This window comes from Pseudophryne corroboree, chromosome 5, assembly GCF_028390025.1.
Source record: "Pseudophryne corroboree isolate aPseCor3 chromosome 5, aPseCor3.hap2, whole genome shotgun sequence".
In the NCBI taxonomy this organism is placed as follows: Eukaryota; Metazoa; Chordata; class Amphibia; order Anura; family Myobatrachidae; genus Pseudophryne; species Pseudophryne corroboree.
Genome location: NC_086448.1, coordinates 130,873,165 through 130,891,529, shown reverse-complemented (window position 1 = coordinate 130,891,529; position 18,365 = coordinate 130,873,165). Strand labels below are relative to the sequence as shown.

Sequence of the window (18,365 nt, the reverse complement as noted above, 5' to 3'; positions counted from 1 at the left end):
ATGGTGAGGTTGCCAGGGCCCCAATGTGGCCTGGAGACAACAGGTGCGTCAATAATCTGCACCAGGTAAGTTGTTTACCCTCAAAAGAAAAGGCAAAAAGTAATTGTGTCTGTGAATCTACAGGTATGCTGAAAAAAGGCATTCTTCAAATCAATTACAGAGAAGAACGCAGCATCTGCAGGGATTGCAGAAATGAGTGAGTTTACATCTGGAACAATTGGTGCAATTGGGACAATTAACTGATTGATCGCTCTGAGATCCTGTACAAATCTTATACTGCCATCAACTTTGGCAACAGGGTTCACAGGAGTACAGTATGGTGATACAATATGTCTGAGAATACCCTGTTGTAAGAATTGCTGTATGAGACCTTCTATAAACAGGTTGTGAGTCGGGTTTGAGATTGGCCTTATGTGGTGTGCATGAGATTAGGCCAGTGTCATATGGACCTTCTGACCAAAGAGCGGGGTTTACTTGAGCTAAGTCAGGCATTGGTGGGTAGGTTGTTAATGAAGGTGGAAATGAGTAAGCTTTCTGAGTTAAGCAAAGGTAAGCCAGCGTCATCTGTCCAGCAGTCCTTAAACCTTTTCCAAAACTCAGTAACAGACTCCGAGGGTTTCAGTTTACAAGCTACAGCGACAGGCAAAAAAACACAGGCAAAGGAGCACGGGTTTTAAAGACTTCCTCCATATGTGTATAGCTGCGTCCTTTGCAAGCTTTGCGCAAATAAGATATACAGCCATCGAGGGTAATAGTGGGCTTGGGACAGTGTTTTACTATTATCTAAACTCTGGGTTACTGGTGCGTTAGGGATAGAGCTAGTGGACGCACCCTCCAGCAGTGGAGTTGGAGGCGATCCCATCTGGTGTGAAAGGGTTACTGCTGCCAAGAGATCTGTGTCTCCGAGCGCAGGATATATTGGAATGTAAGGGGGAGGGAGAGGGTTTTCAAAGATTTTACAGTTTCTCACTTCTTCGCTTCTGTGCTGTTGGGAACTGACATTTTTGTAATCCTCCATATAGAAAGGGTAATTACTGCCTTCCCGTAGGAATGGGTCCTGTCCTGCTTTCTCTGTCCATCCCGCTAAATTATCCACCCATGGGTTAACTAAGTAATACTCTGAGGTAGAGTTGCGGGCGACATACATCTTGCATGTCTCACCAGGGAGGGGCGGGGGATATGTAGTTTTTTTTTTTTTTTTCTCTGACTAGAGCCCATTGTCAGACAGTAATATAAATCAACAGTACAACTTTAAAAGAAAATATCTAAAATTTACAACACTCTACTTACTATATGCATCAGCTAACCAGTTAATTAGTCATTGACAATATCACAATATTATCTGTATAGTGAGAACATGAAATCTTTTGACGTGTACGATACTTACCATTCGTACAAGATGTCAGAAAAATACAGCGTTTTAAACAGGAAGCAGGAAAAGTGTTTGAGTAAAGATATCTGGCAGACGAAAACTTACCAGCCGTCTGGACCAAATATAAGAACTTATCTCACTACAAACATACAAGAATATATAGACGATCAAATCGAGGTATTCTCTACGTTATGTATAGACCCCAGGTCTATTTTTAAGTATCCCAGATACTAACGTCACGTTATGTATAGACTCCCAGGTCTATTTTAAGTATCCCAGATACTAACGTCTTTGGAGAATTGCGCTTGGACCCCTGGTCCCTTCTCAGACGTATCTTTAAGTCCCAGACATTAAAGATGTTTGGTCACGTGTTCCCAGAACACTGACACGGATTCAGCTTCAGTGTATGACCGCAATCCCGTATGGCAAAGACAGACAATAAATTCTCTATCCTTACCATCCAGGGACGATCACTGAATCGCGGACGTAGCCCCCACTTGAAAGGATAGTCCCTATATTCTTTAACCCTCGATGTGATGGCCTCTTAGACGTCTGTGAGTGTAAACCTTCATGCTATGAGTTACATGCACAACACAAGCAGTAAAGATTCACACTGGTTTATTATGAGGTTAACAAAAGTATAAAAGACAACGTATATGGGTGTAACTGACATGTTGTTACACTTCTTATTGGCTCGTTAGTAGTTACCAGGCAGAATTGATAAGGCGGATGTCCATATATGGGTTTTTCTACAAGTTTCTCAAAACATTTAACAAAGTCTGTAACACAGGATATTTGGTACCACACAAAAATAGAAATAACAGGTTTGATCTGGTATGGGACTGTCCTTGAAAAGCAGACACATACAAGCCTGGTATTGTATGAGCAGATAAAGGTACCCGACACAGGGTAGTACGTATCTATGCAAACACATAACAGTTCATATAGCATGTTTTAACCCTTCATTAGGGAAGTAGAAATATTCACTTTTACACTGTAACTATTATAAGGAAATTGATCATATAAAAAGTAATATTTACAAAGCACAGAAGAGTTAACCCTTCAGGGAGAACCCGATGGTTTACCGACATCGAAGGAATAACAGCCGCTGATGTTTTGTTTTTTAAATGTGCCAGGATGGTCCGTGTCCCCAACACCCATGAAGCCTCGCCCCCAGGCTTTAATTGGCCTGCGCCCAGTAAATAGAAAAGCAGGTATGACCATTGGGTGGGGAAACCATTGATGATTTGTTTGAAGATAGTAAAAGCGTAAGTGAGCGTAGCCTAGCTTTCCTGCTGACATATCAGTGTGGCTCAGTGAAAGCACATTCTCCGCTCTCTGTACTGTAGACATGTTTCATACCTCCAACCTTTCTTTATGTTGAAAGAGGGACACACGAGCGGCGAAACCATGCACGCTCCCGAAAAGGGGCGTGGTCTCAAAAAGGGGTGTGGCTTCTTGGTGATGCCACAATCGTAAGCCAGGCTCCCTTGTCCGTCACTGTGAGCTGCTGGTATGCCCCCTCTCCCTGTCACTCGCAAATAGAAGCTACAGCAGTGACAAGAGCCTCCCAACTGCACCCTCCCACACTGCGGCCCGTGGGTGGGACAGTCCCCAGAAAAACGGGACTGTCCAGCGAAAATCGGGACAGTTGGGAGGTATGATGTTTCTTATCAGGACACATTGGGACTGGAGGTCAGGATTATTTATTTACAACTGAATAGGATTTTAAAAGGACTAGTTTGTATTCCAAACGGTTGCTATAATGTGACCCTGATTCCCAGGTTTCTGCGGGTGACAGACCATACACACGTAACAACCAGCAATACAACTATAAGCTGTTCTTGTGTTGTTTTTCCGAAACCAAAGTGCTGCTCTCTGGATAAATCTTCTGCACCATCTTCCTAAAGTAATGACCAAGGCGTACAGCACGGGCATCTTGAATGGCACATTTCAGTCCAGCTTGATATATGAAGTAATTATAGCCGATAGATCACTCTTTATGCTGTTGAAGTCCGAATGTGAAATCTGATGGCAAAATCTCTTGCACCATCTGAGATAACTGGTCATCGTGGGATCGCAACGTCCACAGCTTCTCCAACTGATAAGTCTCTCTGGTTTCTGCTAGCATGAAATGAACTACAATGTTACCTGTTCAATAACAAAAAAAAGTCTGTAAGCATTATAGGAGCAACAACAGAGGATTGGCTCGTTTACTAACGAACACTGGATTTAGCTGCAAACTGTGCACTGAACCGTAGCAATCAACTTTTATCTATCATATGACTAATAACAAAGACAAAGGCGCTTTAACATTAATTTTACTTCTATCTTTCTGGTGACAATACCTTACTTTATTCTCAATTAGGAGGGTTTTTTATGTTAAGAATGAATACCTACCAAAGTCTATGCACATCCAGTCATCCGTGTCCCTTCCCTCTATGCAAAGATGAGATTTACTTTCCTCCTTCAGATACTTGTACTGGGAAAGAACACAAAGGGCTGTTTACAGATCACAACTCTTGTTTTACACATACATGTAACCCATTGCTCACCATAATGACAAAGCTTTGCTCAGCTATTAATCAACTCACAGCAATAAAAAACTTAAAAGGAAACACAGGAACATTTATAAAGAAGTACTTAACATGCAAGCTTTATGGACGGAATCTGACTGATCAACAAAATGAGGTGGACATTCCAGTTACGGATCCGCAATAAATGAGCCACGTTGTGAGAAGAGAGTGTTGGGGTTAAAGAGCTATAGGGATGTCATTTTCTTCCATTACATGTCTCATTGCTAGCTTGTATTGCAAGATGCCATTTTACCTATCATTTTATTGTGGGCTTTTTACCCTATTGAGTCAATGAAAAGAGATGAGAAGAAAAAAAATTAGGTCTGCCAACAGTTACCACACCTCATAGGTCGGACTGGCCCAAAGGGGCACAGGGAAAACCTTCCTGGTGGGCCCCACTGCTTGAAGGCCCACCTTCTCCTCTAGGGATCAGGTTCCAGACGGTACATTATATTATACATATGTTACATTATACCGCACAGGACTATGGTGTAATTTCTACAGTGCATTCATGTTATTAATCTGGTAAATTATAATGAATTCACTAGCAGTACTTACTATGTATATTTATCAAAGGGCCCAGACCGTGCACTCTCTAATGGATAATCAAGCCTCTGTGGTGACTGGCCACACCCCTAAGCATGGGGCCCTACCACTGCATTCCCCCAGTGGGTCCCCCATTCCCCAATCCGACACTATAACACCTCTTCACAAGGGAATTAAAAGGATTCCAGATTTGTTGTCACTTTTTCCTTCTGTGTTTTTAAGCACTTTGGACACATTGGGCTGATTCAATTGTTTACTGCGCCACCTGATGGGCGTCTATAGCAATGGGTTTCTATCGGAGTTAATCAATTGTTGCTCCGATCAAAAACCCATTACCAGTTAAGGCACCTGACAGCTCCAAAGCGACTAAACCCGTCTAAAGAGCTTGAATGGGCATTCAAAATCTGGGTTTGGGCGCCCAAACAATGGACTTTGTAACACATTTTTTTCTCGCACCTCCTGAGACTGTGAGAAAAAAATGTGACTGCCACGACTAATGAGTGTCTATCGGAGAAACAATAGAGAAGCTCAGAAAGATGCCTATTTTTTTTAGGTGGCCAGTAGGTGGCATGTGCCATTGAATCGGCACCACTGAAATATTTGCAAAATGAGCCATTTAAATTGCTAATTTTATCATGATATTTACACGGGTGATTTAAAAAAACGTCCATTTTTTCCCACAGTGTGTATGCTTTATTTTGGAAAAATGCAAAATCGCATTAAAAATAATGTGATTTTTATCACCTCTATTGCAAACATTTCTTAATTTCTGCATTAAAAAAAACAAAACACTAAATATGATAAACGTACCAACCCAGCAAGTTACTATGACCCATTGATTCAAATGATTTGATTACCAATCCATGCTGTGCAGGTAATACCGTGCTTTACTATAGAGTCACTACAATGCTGCACATGGTAGCTAAAAATTAGCCACAGCCAACACAAGTAAATGTATTTCTCATTTAGCACTGACCATGTGAGTACAGATGTCTTCTCTAATAAGAGGCTTACATAGAAGTACATTTTCTGCAGAATTTAATGTTGTGAAATTGGTAATATGAAAAAAAATAATACATTTGATCTTTACACGTACAGTGATCGCAAAAACGCGCTATAGCGCATATTTTACCCCAAAATTGATGATGGGGACACAAATATAAAAAAGCACTGGGTCCCTCAGGACGCGCTCTCACACGCAGCGCTGTCCTGTGCGGTCAGTCAGGCAGGTCTCCACAGCAACAGAGGGAGGAACTTGGAAGAGGCGGAGACCATGAAGAGTGTGATAATCTCCGCCCTCTCCTTATCCTCTGCTCCGCATGCTCCCCCCCTTCCTCCACACGTATAACGGCTGCAGGTGCCCCCCTCCGCAAGTAGTGTGGCCGTGATTTAACCGCTGCTCCCTGGCAGCCCAGTGGACACCTGCCCGGCAGAGTCCGCTGCTGCCGCTCCCCGCGCTAATTTCCCCTCTTCTCACCACCCAGGCGGCCGCCCCCTCCGTGTTTTCAGCTCCCCCCTGGCCGCATCCTCTGACTCCGGTGTAGGCCTCATGTCGATCCCCCGACTTTCCTGTGTGCTGCGGCGCGGCCTGAGTCCTGCGGGGCCGAGGAGGGAGAGCTCCGGGATGAAGAGATACGAGCTGGCCAGGGAAGGTGAGGGATACCCCCGGCGTGACTCCGCTGCTGCTACCGGCAGTGTCCATGGAGGAGCCCAGAGTGTTCTTTTTACAGGTATGCGGTGGGGGCCTGGTCCCTGGAGGGTGTTGGTATGGTGGTGCTCCCCAATGGGAGTTCCAGGCTGCACTCTCTCCTACCACTCTGTCCCTACTCCCTGGTGCCACACTCTGTCCCTGGTGCCTCTCTCTGTCCCTACTCCCTGGTGCCTCTCTCTGTCCCTACTCCCTCTCTCTGTCCCTACTCCGTGGTGCCTCTCTCTGTCCCTACTCCCTGCTACCTCTGTCCCTACTCCCTGGTGCCTCTCTCTGTCCCTGCTAACTCTGTCCCTACTCCCTGGTGCCACACTCTGTCCCTTCTCCCTGGTGCCACACTCTGTCCCTACTTCCTGGTGCCACACTCTGTCCCTACTCCCTGGTGCCTCTCTCTGTCCCTACTCCCTGGTGCCTCTCTCTGTCCCTGCTACCTCTGTCATTACTCCCCGGTGCCTCTCTCTGTCCCTGCTACCTCTGTCCCTACTCCGTGGTACCTCTCTCTGTCCCCACTCCCTGCTACCTCTGTCTTTGGTGCCTCTCTCTGTGCCTGCTAAATCTGTCCCTACTCCCTGGTGCCACTCTTTGTCCTTACTCCCTGTCCCTACTCCCTGGTGCCTCTCTCTGTCCCTACTCCCTGCTACCTCTGTCCCCACTCCGTGGTGCCTCTCTCTGTCCTTACTCCCTGGTGCCTCTCTCTGTCCCTGCTACCTCTGTCCCTACTCCGTGGTTCCTCTCTCTCTGTCCCTACTCCCTGCTACCTCTGTCCCTACTCCCTGGTGCCTCTCTCTGTCCCTGCTAAGTCTGTCCCTACTCCCTGGTGCCACTCTTTGTCCCTACTCCCTGGTGCCTCTCTCTGTCCCTACTCCCTGCTGACTCTCTCTGCCCCTACTCCCTGCTGACTCTCTCTGTCCCTGCTAACTCTGTCCCTACTCCCTGGTGCCACTCTCTGTCCTTACTACCTGGTGCCACTCTCTGTCCTTACTCCCTCTGTCCCTACTCCCTGGTGCCTCTCTCTGTCCCTACTCTCTCTGGTGCCTCTCTCTGTCCCTACTCCCTGGTGCCGCTCTGTCCTTACTCCCTGCTACCATATAAAACGTGTATAACGTGCAATGTCCGGAACATGCTCTACCTGGTGCAGTGTGTATAACGTGCTCTACCTGGTGCAGTGTGTATAGGGTGTTCTAACTAGCGCAATCTGTATTACATGCTGGTGCAATGTGTACAACATGCTCTACCTGGTGCAGTGTGTATAGGGTGTTGTAACTGGCGCAATCTGTATAACGTGCTCTAGCTGGTGCAATGTGTATATGGTGTTCTAACTGGCGCAATGCGTGTAACGTGCTCTACCTGGTGCAATGCGTGCAACGTGCTCTACCTGGCGAAATGTGTATAACGTGCTCTACCTGTGTGGTGTAATGTGAATTGGTACATTTATGTTGCCATGCTCTTTCCCCATGAAGCCACGCACCTAAATTTTTGGTGCGCGCCTCCGGCGCGCATTGTCCTTCATTTTAATTATGGGAGGAGGACCACCAATTACTTGTTGCCAAAGGTCACCGAAAATGTCTAGTTACAGCTCTGCGCCAGTGTCCTGTTTGCTACACAGCTCAGCAGCACTGTCACCCCCTCCCTCCCTCTTGCAGCACTTTTGTAGTGTCCAAGTCAAGTCTATTTTTAAATTTGAATAATTAATAACATTAATATGAACCTTCTTTCCAATGGGACCCAGAAAAGAACAGGTAGGACCCCAATTTTTAAAAGCGAGGGGTCCGTGGGACCCACTTTTTTGGGGGCTCAGCGCGATCACTGACGTATGATGGCAACTTGTTAGTCCCTTAAAGATACCAAATTTCCATTTACATCTAATTGCCAACAAGTGCTACTAATGCAGATATAAGTTACTACCATTTTCAGGGTGTATTGTGCCATTGCTTGGAGATGTCGTGAAGAGGTTCCGCCAACAATTACAAAATATTCAACGTATTTCATCTCTGGGGGGACCCTGATGACGCAGAGATCTTTGCCGTTTTCCTGTCTAAGCAAATCTACTATTAGATGAATATTGAACTCTGGAAGATCCTCATCTGAAATAAACAGTATATAAAGCACAAAGATTACTTTATGATTTCAGCTAAATTAAAATCTACAGGAAACAGACAAAATGATATCAGCTTGTCCTTCATTTGGTGAGACTTGTTAGTTAATAACTAAGGGGGTAAGTTGAGCGCAGCAGGATTTTTGTTAGCAATTGGGCAAAACCATGTGCACTGCAGGGGAGGCAGATATAACATGTGCAGAGAGAGTTAGATTTGGGTGGGGTGTGTTCAATCTGCAATCTAATTTGCAGTGTAAAAATAAAGCAGCCAGTATTTACCCTGCACAGAAACAAAATAACTCACCCAAATCTAACTCTTTCTGCACGTTATAGCTGCCTCCTCTGCAATGCACATGGTTTTGCCCAATTGCTAAAAAAAAATCCTGCTGCGATCAACTTGGAATTACCCCCTAAGTGTTGGCATTTGAGATGTGTGGAGTGTTACTGGTGTTTTGTATCATTTGAAATTAAAAAAAAACGATCCTTGAAAATGCAGATGCTGCAACATACGTAATGCAAACGGATACAGACTAACTAGAAACAACGCATTTATAGCGTTACATCACATGTGCACAAAACTGGCACATATGTAGTGCAACTACAGACATACAGGATGGGCATATAAGCCATCACCTCACGGCCACCAACATTCATTGGCTATATTGCCTCACAACCCATAGTGGCGGGTAGGGAAATTTAGCAATGTCTGGCACAAGGATGAGCTTGGCCATACACAGCAGTGGCACATCACAGTGCATGTAGGGGTCCATTTACTAAAGGGCCCTACACACTATGCGATCTGCCGCCGAACTGCCTGACGGCGGATACGGCCGACCCAGCGGCGGGGGGGGGAGGGAGGGGGGGCAGTGACGGGGCGAATGAAGTTTCTTCACTCCCCCCGTCACCCGGCTCCATAGCAGTGCAGGCAAATATGGACGAGATTGTCCATATTGGCCTGCATGCACAAGCGACGGGGCACCAACGATGAACGAGCGCAGGGCCACACATCGTTCATCGTTGCTGCCTCCACACTGAAAGATATGAACGGTATCTCGTTTATTAATGACGTTTTTCAAACCTAGCCTGTGACGGGGAAGCAGTTACCATACCGCTAATCAGGATCCTGGATGTCACAATGAAGACGTCGGAATCCTGACTAACAGTAAATAAATCCTGTGGTGAGCGCCGCAAGCCACTTGCCCTGCTGCCGGCATACCGCTGTCGGTATACTGACGGCCGGTTTTACATACTGATCCCCCTGTGATGTGGCAGTTAGGGGCTGATTGGCTGGTACTTGATCTCTATCCAAACCTAAGTAAATGGACCCCTTAATCTGCCCGTGTCTAGTAATACATAGGTGGACTGAATAGTAGATGAAGTGAGCAGTCAGTCATAAGGTGACCATTAGGCACATGTATACACACAGTGAAAGGTAATACAGGCCCATATAGTTTTTCTGCAATATATAAAGAACTTACTTATTTATTAATGATTATTCCTGCGACTTTATCTAGGAGTGACATTACAAGCTTATAAACAAAGCATGCCCTTTGCAGCCTATAGGCGGAGTGTATAGTACAGGTCTACACAAATGAAGGACAAAGAAGGGGGAATGGGATTTACAAAAGATTAACAAATAGTTGTAGTTGGGAGATGATGCATGTATTACAGGAGGCAGAGCTGCTGCAGCCCGGCCAGCTAGTGACAGCTTATGATCATGTCATATACCCATTATCCTCCCTGCAGCGGATCCTTCCGCCCGGTCATCGCCAGGCTCCAGTGTACGCTCGCTAGTATGGGAGCTGATCCCCCGCAGCGGGCCGGCCCCGGGCAGCAGCGAAGGCTGGGGACAGGCCAACCTGGAGCTTGCAGACGCTGCCGCATGTGGTGGCAGCAGGCGGACACCGGGATGTGAGGTAAGGCATGCTCTGCACCTCCTATTCCGCGCTAACACCCGGATCACTCTCTGGGCCCACATCCCACGCGTGTCTTCCTGGCTGCTGCGACCTTCCGGACGCTGCTGCAGCTGCACCGAGTGGAACGCACGACAGCAACGCTGCGCGACTATAGGAAGCTAGGACGCCCGTGGCAGGGCCGGCATGAGGACGTAGCGCCACCTACTGGCCAGCCGTGGCATAGGAGTACGAGTTCTGTCTGTTCATACTGTAGTGTAGACTAGACTAGAGTCTAGTCTAGTGGTTCCCAAACTTTTTGGTATCGCGGCGCCCTAGAGCATCAGAATTTTTTTCAAGGCACCTCCAGGACAAAAGCTTTTTATTGAGAAGTTTAGAAAGAAATATCAAATTATGTTTATATGTCACCCATAAGTTCAACTGTGTGGTGAGGGACAAGATTTGCTTCTGTTTGTCCACATGTTTTATGATTGGCAGCATCAAGCACTGGTTTTGCCTATTACATTAACCATAAATAATTTGAATTGGTCATGGACCACCAATCCAAGGCAATCCTACAAGTGTCCCGAGGCACCCCAGGGTGCCTAGGCACACAGTTTGGGAACCACTGGACTAGACGCTACCGTAACGGTATTTTCCAGATAGCTGTTTGTTAGTATTGTTGTTACATCTTTAAAATCACAGAAATACTGCAGTGCATCAGTAAAAGTATTGGGCCTTAGTACATTGTTATAAAATTATCATGAAAGAATAGTCTGGATTCCACTCATTGTACTAATTGGCATATTTAGGGGCCTATTTATCACCATCCGCATCCAGGATGCGAATGACAGATGATAAAATCGCCCCAACTCACACTGCGATAATTGATTACATCGCAGGGATGTATCAATTATCGCGTGCAGGGATAGAGCTTGCGGTCAAGCTCTGTCCCTGCGATGACACTCCGCAGCATCATCGGGGTACTTTTTTGAAAAAATACCCCAATGTCCTGCTGTGCATGTGCCGCCCCCGCCGACATCGCTGCTACCGTCGCCGCCCGGTCGACCACCCTGTTGCGACTACCCCCGCGCGCCGTGGACCCCCCCAGAAGATCAATATACTTACTCACCAGTCCAGGAGGCCAGTTCGCGCTGTTCCTGCTGGGCTTCCCGGCGCCGGATACTGTGTGCTGCGGTGACCCCCGGTGCTGTAAAGTGCGCTGCCGCTTTGCAGCATCACTTTACTGCATCGGGTCACTTTGCAGCACATGGGGGACCCAGCACCCGGCAGCGCTCACCGGAGCAGTGTACACCGGCTCCCTGGACAGGTGAGTATGTTTTTTTTTGGGTTTTTTTTACACTGTGATCAGCTTGTGTGTCCAGGGGCAGAGAAAACTGGGCAAAACGGTGCTTTTCGCAGTGCTGCCCTGTGAACTCTGGCGAGTTTATCACAAGGCACACTGCTGTATTTTTTCACTTTTTTTTTTAGTAAATTCGGCCACATCACATTTCCCATTCTAAGTATGGGGAATGCGATGTGGCTTACTAAAAAAAAGTGAATTAAAGGGTTGGAGCAGTTTTTCATGAAAACTGCTCCAAATGCCCTTTAATACATTCAGGTGATACTAAAATAATGTGAAAAAGGGGGGTTTTCACATCCTTTTCACATTATTTTAGTAAAAATAATTATAATAAATAGACCCCATAGTTTGGTATCATTGTGATACGTAGGAGTATGCCAGCAGCATTTATCATTACTTACCTCTCCAGTGACAAATTCGAGATGGATCCCAGTGGGTAAGTACTGGCCTTGGGGTTGGGGGTTAGGCCAGTGGTTCTCAAACTGTGTGCCGTGGCACCCTTGGGTGCCTTGGGACACTTGCAGGGGTGCAGTCATAAAATACATGGACAAACAGAAGCGAATCTTGTCCCTCGCCTCACAATTGAACCTAAGGATGACCTATACACAATTTACTTAATTTAATACTTCATTCTAAACGTCTCAATAAGAAACATTTGGCCTAGACGTGCCGTGAAAAAAATTCTGATACTCCAGGGAGCCGTGACTGAAAAAGTTTGGGAACCACTGGGAAAGATGATTTGGTCTAAGAATAAAGCAGTTTTTTCAAATTATTTCCAGATCTGCCAGTGGTACAAGTACTGCCGCGTTACTTGTTAAATAGACCTCCCCATACAAAGACAGTCTTACTACCACTCTTTGATTTGTTATAAAGACCTAATGATTTATTAAAGGACAGTTGTATTTACCTGTTGTCCTTCGGTTCTGTTATTTAGGGTTGAACACTTGTGCCTCCATTCATTCACACTATTTCTGATTGGCAGCTACCAGCCATGGTTCTGTCTGTTGCATCCAGGCGTGGAGGACGGAAATGCATCAACAGAGAAAAAGTATAAAATGAGGAGGGAGAAGATGTGGTGCAAAATAAATTGAGCTGTGGGTTCAGCTAGGAGGAAGGTTTAAGGAGACATAGGAGACATACTTGCAAAGAAGGACAAAGATGACAATAAGAGCAGAGTCACAGGTTGGGGCCAGAGTCATACATGGGCATGTTGGAATAGAGTCACACAGGCAGGTTGGGGTCAGAGTCACACAGGCAGGTTGGGGTCAGAGTCACACAGGCAGGTTGGGGGCAGAGTCACACATTAGTAGGTTGGAGGCAGAGTCACACACAGGCAGGTTGGGGTCAGAGTCACACATAGGCAGGTTGGGGTCAGAGTCACACATGTACAGGTTGGAGGCAGAGTCACACACAGGCAGGTTGGGGTCAGAGTCACACATGGCCAGGTTGGGGTCAGAGTCACACATGGCTAGGTTGGGGTCAGAGTCACACATGGCCAGGTTGGAGGCAGAGTCACACACAGGGAGGTTGGGGTCAGAGTCACACAGGCAGGTTGGGATCAGAGTCACACATGGCCAGGTTGGAGGCAGAGTCACACACAGGCAGGTTGGGGTCAGAGTCACACAGGCAAGTTGGGGTCAGAGTCACACATAGGCAGGTTGGGGTCAGAGTAACACACAGGCAGGTTGGGGTCAGAGTCACACATGGCCAGGTTGGGGACAAAGTCTCATATGGGCAGGTTGGGGGCAGAGCAGGGACGGATTGGGGCCAGAATTTGGCCCAGGGATTTGCGTGCACGCTCAGCACGGGCGCGCAGGCACGATGGAGGGGGCTCACGGGCCCAGCGCACGGGGGCGTGCTGTGAGTTAAGGGGCGTGTGGAATTTATACACTTTATTAGGTACACCTGTACATATGCTCTTTAATGCAAACATCTTATTATCCTATAATGTAGCAACAATTCATTGCTTAACACCATACATGCGTGCAGGCTGCATGAGACTTACCCACTTATCCGGCCACTATTTTCGGGAGTCTCCTGGACGTTCCTGGAGAGTAGACAAATGTCTAATTCATGTAAGAGGTTAGAGAATGGCCACATTGGTTCAAGTTGACAGGAAGATGACAGTAACCAAAATAAATATGTATTACAACAGAATAACTCCCTGGGATCCACTACAGTCAGCTGAAAAGCTAAGAACAAAAAACTGAGGCTGAAATGGACATTTAAAGACTGTAAAACTGTTGGCTGGTCTGATTGCTCACAGTTTCTGCTACGACATTACACCACCACCACCTTAATACCAACTGAGTGCTGCAGCCCACCTGAGTATTGTACTGACCATGTGCCACAGTCTACCCATCTTCTGATTTTTAGTTCCAGCAGGTTAACATGCCATGTCACAAAGTGCACATCATCTATCGGTTGTGAGATGTAGGGTCTGTCCAAAAGTTGGGAGGCACCAGAACAGCATGCATCTGTGTTCTAGGCTCTAGAAGAGCCCTTACCCTCTCATAAAAATTTCTGGATTTTCTGAAATTGAAATGATATTTTGCAGATCTACATTTTATGTTTTTAACGACTAAAAACTAATGCTTCACAATGCAGCTCATGTAGGCGCCCTTTGGACCAAACACAAAAAACTAATAATAAACAGAGCCTAGTAACTGGAATCAAATACTTTGTAGTAAGAAAGGTTCTTGCCACAAATTCCAGATGGATATTGGATGCTGACCCGTACTTGGGGATTAGTGGATACCCAGAGCAGAGGCGTGAATTCTAAGGTGATGGTGCCCCCAGCAAGGAGGTTTGGGCTACACTGCACCCATCACAGCCCTTTGTCTGGATTCCCTAGTACAGAGCAGGTAAAGTCTGTAGTTGGAATAGCCGTGAGGCGTATGTTAACAGAGACAGCATACAGAGGAGAGTATTGTGGCGGCTGACACACAAAAAGAAGTATGTGCGCGTACCGAAAAATGGGCATGGCCACGATACGGAAGGGCTGTGGCCACGCACCAGAAGGGGTGTGGCCACTGAAAATGGGGTGTGACAGCATGCATTTCACCTACCCCCTGTGTCACCTCTCAGCACACTATCACCTACCCCTTGTGTTGTCTCTCAGCACACCTTCATTCAATTTTTGCACAGTACGCATGCAGAGTCCTCTTTTTACACAGTGCCAGATACACAATTGCCTCACAGTGCCAGATATACAGTGCCCCACAGTGTCAGATCCACAGTGACAGATACAGCGCCCCACAGTTCCAGATACAGTGCCCCACAGTGCCAGATACAAAGCCCCACAGTGTCAGATACATGCCCCACAGTGCCAGATACAATGCCCCACAGTGCCAGATACAATGCCCCACAGTGCCAGATACAATGCCCCACAGTGCCAGATACATGCCCCACAGTGCCAGTTACATTGCCCCACAGTGCCAGATACAAGGCCCCACAGTGTCAGATACAATGCCCCACAGTGCCAGTTACATGCCCCACAGTGCCAGTTACATTGCCCCACGGTGCCAGTTACAATGCCCCACAGTGCCAGATACATGCCCCACAGTGCCAGTTACATTGCCCCACAGTGCCAGTTACAATGCCCCACAGTGCCAGAAACAATGCCCCATAGTGCCAGTTACATGCCCCACAGTGCCAGTTACAATGCCACACAGTGCCAGATACAATGCCCCACAGTGCCAGTTACATGCCACACAGTGCCATACATGCCCCACAGTGCCAGTTACAATGCCCCACAGTGCCAGATACAATGCCCCACAGTGCCAGTTACATGCCCCACAATGCCATACATGCCCCACAGTGCCAGATACAAGGCCCCACAGTGTCAGATACAATGCCCCACAGTGCCAGTTACATGCCCCACAGTGCCAGTTACATTGCCCCACGGTGCCAGTTACAATGCCCCACAGTGCCAGATACATGCCCCACAGTGCCAGTTACATGCCCCACAGTGCCATACATGCCCCACACAGTGCCAGATACAATCCCCCACAGTGCCAGTTACATGCCCCACAGTGCCATACATGCTCCACAGTGCCAGATATAAGACCCCCCCGTCACTCACCGCTTCCTTCCCACTGCTGTGAGGGGAGGAGAGCGCAGCGCCTCTCCTGCCCCTCAACGCTCTAGGTCTCCGTCGGCGGCTATGTGACGCCGGTTCGTTAGCCAATCAGAGCTTGCGGACCGGCAGCCAATCAGGAGCCGGTCCGCAAGCTCTGATTGGCTAACGCCGCCGGAGACTGGACACACACGCAGCACTGCTGGCAGCGCCGTGCGGCAGTTACCACATTGAGGGGCAGGAGAGACGCTGCGCTCTCCTCCCCTCACATTGCAGCGTGACGTGGGCGAGTGGGAAAGATGCCCTGGCCGCCGCCGCCGCCGGCGCCCCCCTCTGCTGGGCCTGCCAAGGCGCCCAGGGCGGGTGTGGTTCATCAAATCGACAGTATCTAGGTCGACAACGTTTAGGTCGACCACTATAGGTCGACAGTCACTAGGTCGACATGGATGGAAGGTCGACAGGGTTTCTAGGTCGACATGTGCTAGGTCGACAGGTCTAAAGGCCGACATGAGGATTTTTTTTTTTTTTGGTGTCGTTTTCTTCGTAGGGTGACCGGGATCCCAAATTAGTGCACCGCGTCCCCTCGCATGGCTCGCTTCGCTCGCCATGCTTCGGGCATGGTGCCTTCGCTCTGCTACCGCTTCGCTCGGCACAGATTACCGTTCCAATCGTAGTCCACGTGGATCGTTAAGTATGAAAAAATAAAAAAAAAGTTTAAAAAAAAAAAAAACTCATGTCGACCTTTAGACCTGTCGACCTAGCACATGTCGACCTAGAAACCCTGTCGACCTTCCATCCATGTCGACCTAGTGACTGTCGACCTATAGTGGTCGACCTAAACATTGTCGACCTAGATACTGTCGATCTTCAGACCGGATCCCGCCCAGGGCACGTGCCCCACTCACCCTGCCTTAGTTACGCCTCTGCGCATGGGACCCACTAGAGTCGCTGAACCCAGTAAGTGAAGTCCGGCTCTGACGCGCTGTGACAATCCTTTAACAAAGTGAGATGGGAGTGATCATCATTGCAGCACCACCTTGAGGCAGACACAGTGTACATATGGCTCTAGCCGCAACTATACTTTTACTGATGCTTGGAATACAGAGTTGAACATTCATCATAGGCGTGCGCAGGACATTTTATTAGGGGGTGCACGATTAGAAGGGCATATTTAGCACCGCCTATTGGGCACGTCTAACACCACCCAATGGGCGTTTCTAGCACCACCTATCAGGCGTGCCTACCACCACATATTGGCACTCAATGCAAACTAAATAATATAGAGAATTTATTCACAGATAGAGATATATATATATATATATATATATATATGTATATAATATATATATAGATATATATAGATATATATATAAAATCTGTTTAATATATGTTCAATTTGTGTATTTTATTACCATAGATTATATCCTAATCTCTCGAAATATATATTGATATTGAATTTGAACTTGTCCTCCTCCAAGAGGAACGCTGTATTCTGTGGCGTTGGCACATGATGAGGAGAGAGAGAGCGTGGGTGGGAGCATGAGCCTGCATGCACGCGGCATGACATCATCACGACACATCCCACAGGTTAGAGGAACTGGGAGTAGGATTATGTCAGTGATGCTGCACCATAAAAATTAATGACAGCCAGACTGAGCGGAGGGGGTGGCAGGCGCAATGGGTGGGAGGACAGAAATGAGCACACTCGTCGATCGCCGATACTGCAGCAGCAGCAGGTGTGTGTGAGGGGGTTACAGACATTAGGGGGTGCCTGTGCGCACCAGGCACCCCCCCTGCGCACGCCTATGACATTCATTTTACTGATAAACAATAGTCTACGGTGTTCCAGTACCTCCATGTATCGTCTTGAAGTATGTCTGTCCTTGAAACTCAATATAAAGTTGCTATAAGGTGGTAGAGGTGCTCCAGCTTCTTAAGTAGAATGTTCCCGCCTATACGTCTGGTGGTCCTGTCCATCTCTAAATTCCTCCTGGACTTAAGGTTCTGAATTTTTCATTCTTAATCTAATAAAATGGCTTATCTCCAAGTATAAACAATCTCATTTGAGACATATGAATAACGCGGCTAAGGCAGTTATTCCAGTTGGATGGCTGTCACTTCTCCATTCATTGCCTATTTTGTCAGTCCTGGGCCCCACAATTTCTGAAGGCAGCCCTGGTGCTGAAGATTGGATATCACTAAAACCTGCACTGTTAAGGTGCCCATACACTAGACGGCCTGAAAAGGAGATTGTACCATTCAGTACTTACCTATGCATATTTTTAGAGAATGTCCAACTGTGACTTAACTTTTTAGGGCAAACAGGACATTTGTATTTGCTGAGCAAATGCCTAGAAACTTGTATATAAGCTTATTGAGGAGAGCAAGTCAGGGGCCTCACTCTAGAACAGAGGAACGGACGATGAACTGATGGAATTTAGCTATCCCTCTTCCTAAGCACACAGGTGTTGAAATTACAGCCAAGGCCTCCCTGGTTGTGTGATAACTGACTGTTTCACTTCACTGAATTGAACTCCTAAAGTTGAGTATAATAAATCATTATTGTATTGGTCAAATGTCGTGGTGTCTCTTTGCTGTCCATATATTAATTCCTTGAAATCTAAAAGAACATATATATTCCCATCGGGAACACATGGCATAGCGGCAGGATTTCAAGGGTTAATTTTGACCAGTAAACAGTTTACAATGTTAGCGTAGTTTATACAGTGCAGTGG

At 47.0% G+C, this 18,365-nt stretch overlaps 1 protein-coding gene across 1 annotated transcript; it reads right to left on the bottom strand.

The window, feature by feature from the left end:
* Positions 1 to 1,973: 1,973 nt before the first annotated feature.
* Positions 1,974 to 10,340, bottom strand: MALSU1 (mitochondrial assembly of ribosomal large subunit 1). The gene is made up of 4 exons (XM_063921723.1): positions 10,026 to 10,340; positions 8,108 to 8,286; positions 3,773 to 3,854; positions 1,974 to 3,523 (listed from the first exon to the last, which is right to left on the bottom strand). The coding sequence occupies exons 1-4, from the start codon at positions 10,273 to 10,275 to the stop codon at positions 3,366 to 3,368; spliced, it is 669 nt and encodes a 222-aa protein (XP_063777793.1). The 5' UTR covers positions 10,276 to 10,340; the 3' UTR covers positions 1,974 to 3,365.
* Between the last annotated feature and the right edge of the window lie 8,025 nt (positions 10,341 to 18,365).

Excerpts from the sequence above, each read along its gene's own strand:
- MALSU1 (XM_063921723.1), bottom strand. The coding sequence starts at position 10,275 with ATGTGGGCCCAGAGAGTGATCCGGGTGTTAGCGCGGAATAGGAGGTGC. Across the intron at positions 3,855-8,107 it reads CACAATACACCCTGAAAATG|TACAAGTATCTGAAGGAGGA; the intron begins GTAGTAACTTAT and ends GTTCTTTCCCAG. Across the intron at positions 3,524-3,772 it reads CTGGATGTGCATAGACTTTG|GTAACATTGTAGTTCATTTC; the intron begins GTAGGTATTCAT and ends GTTATTGAACAG.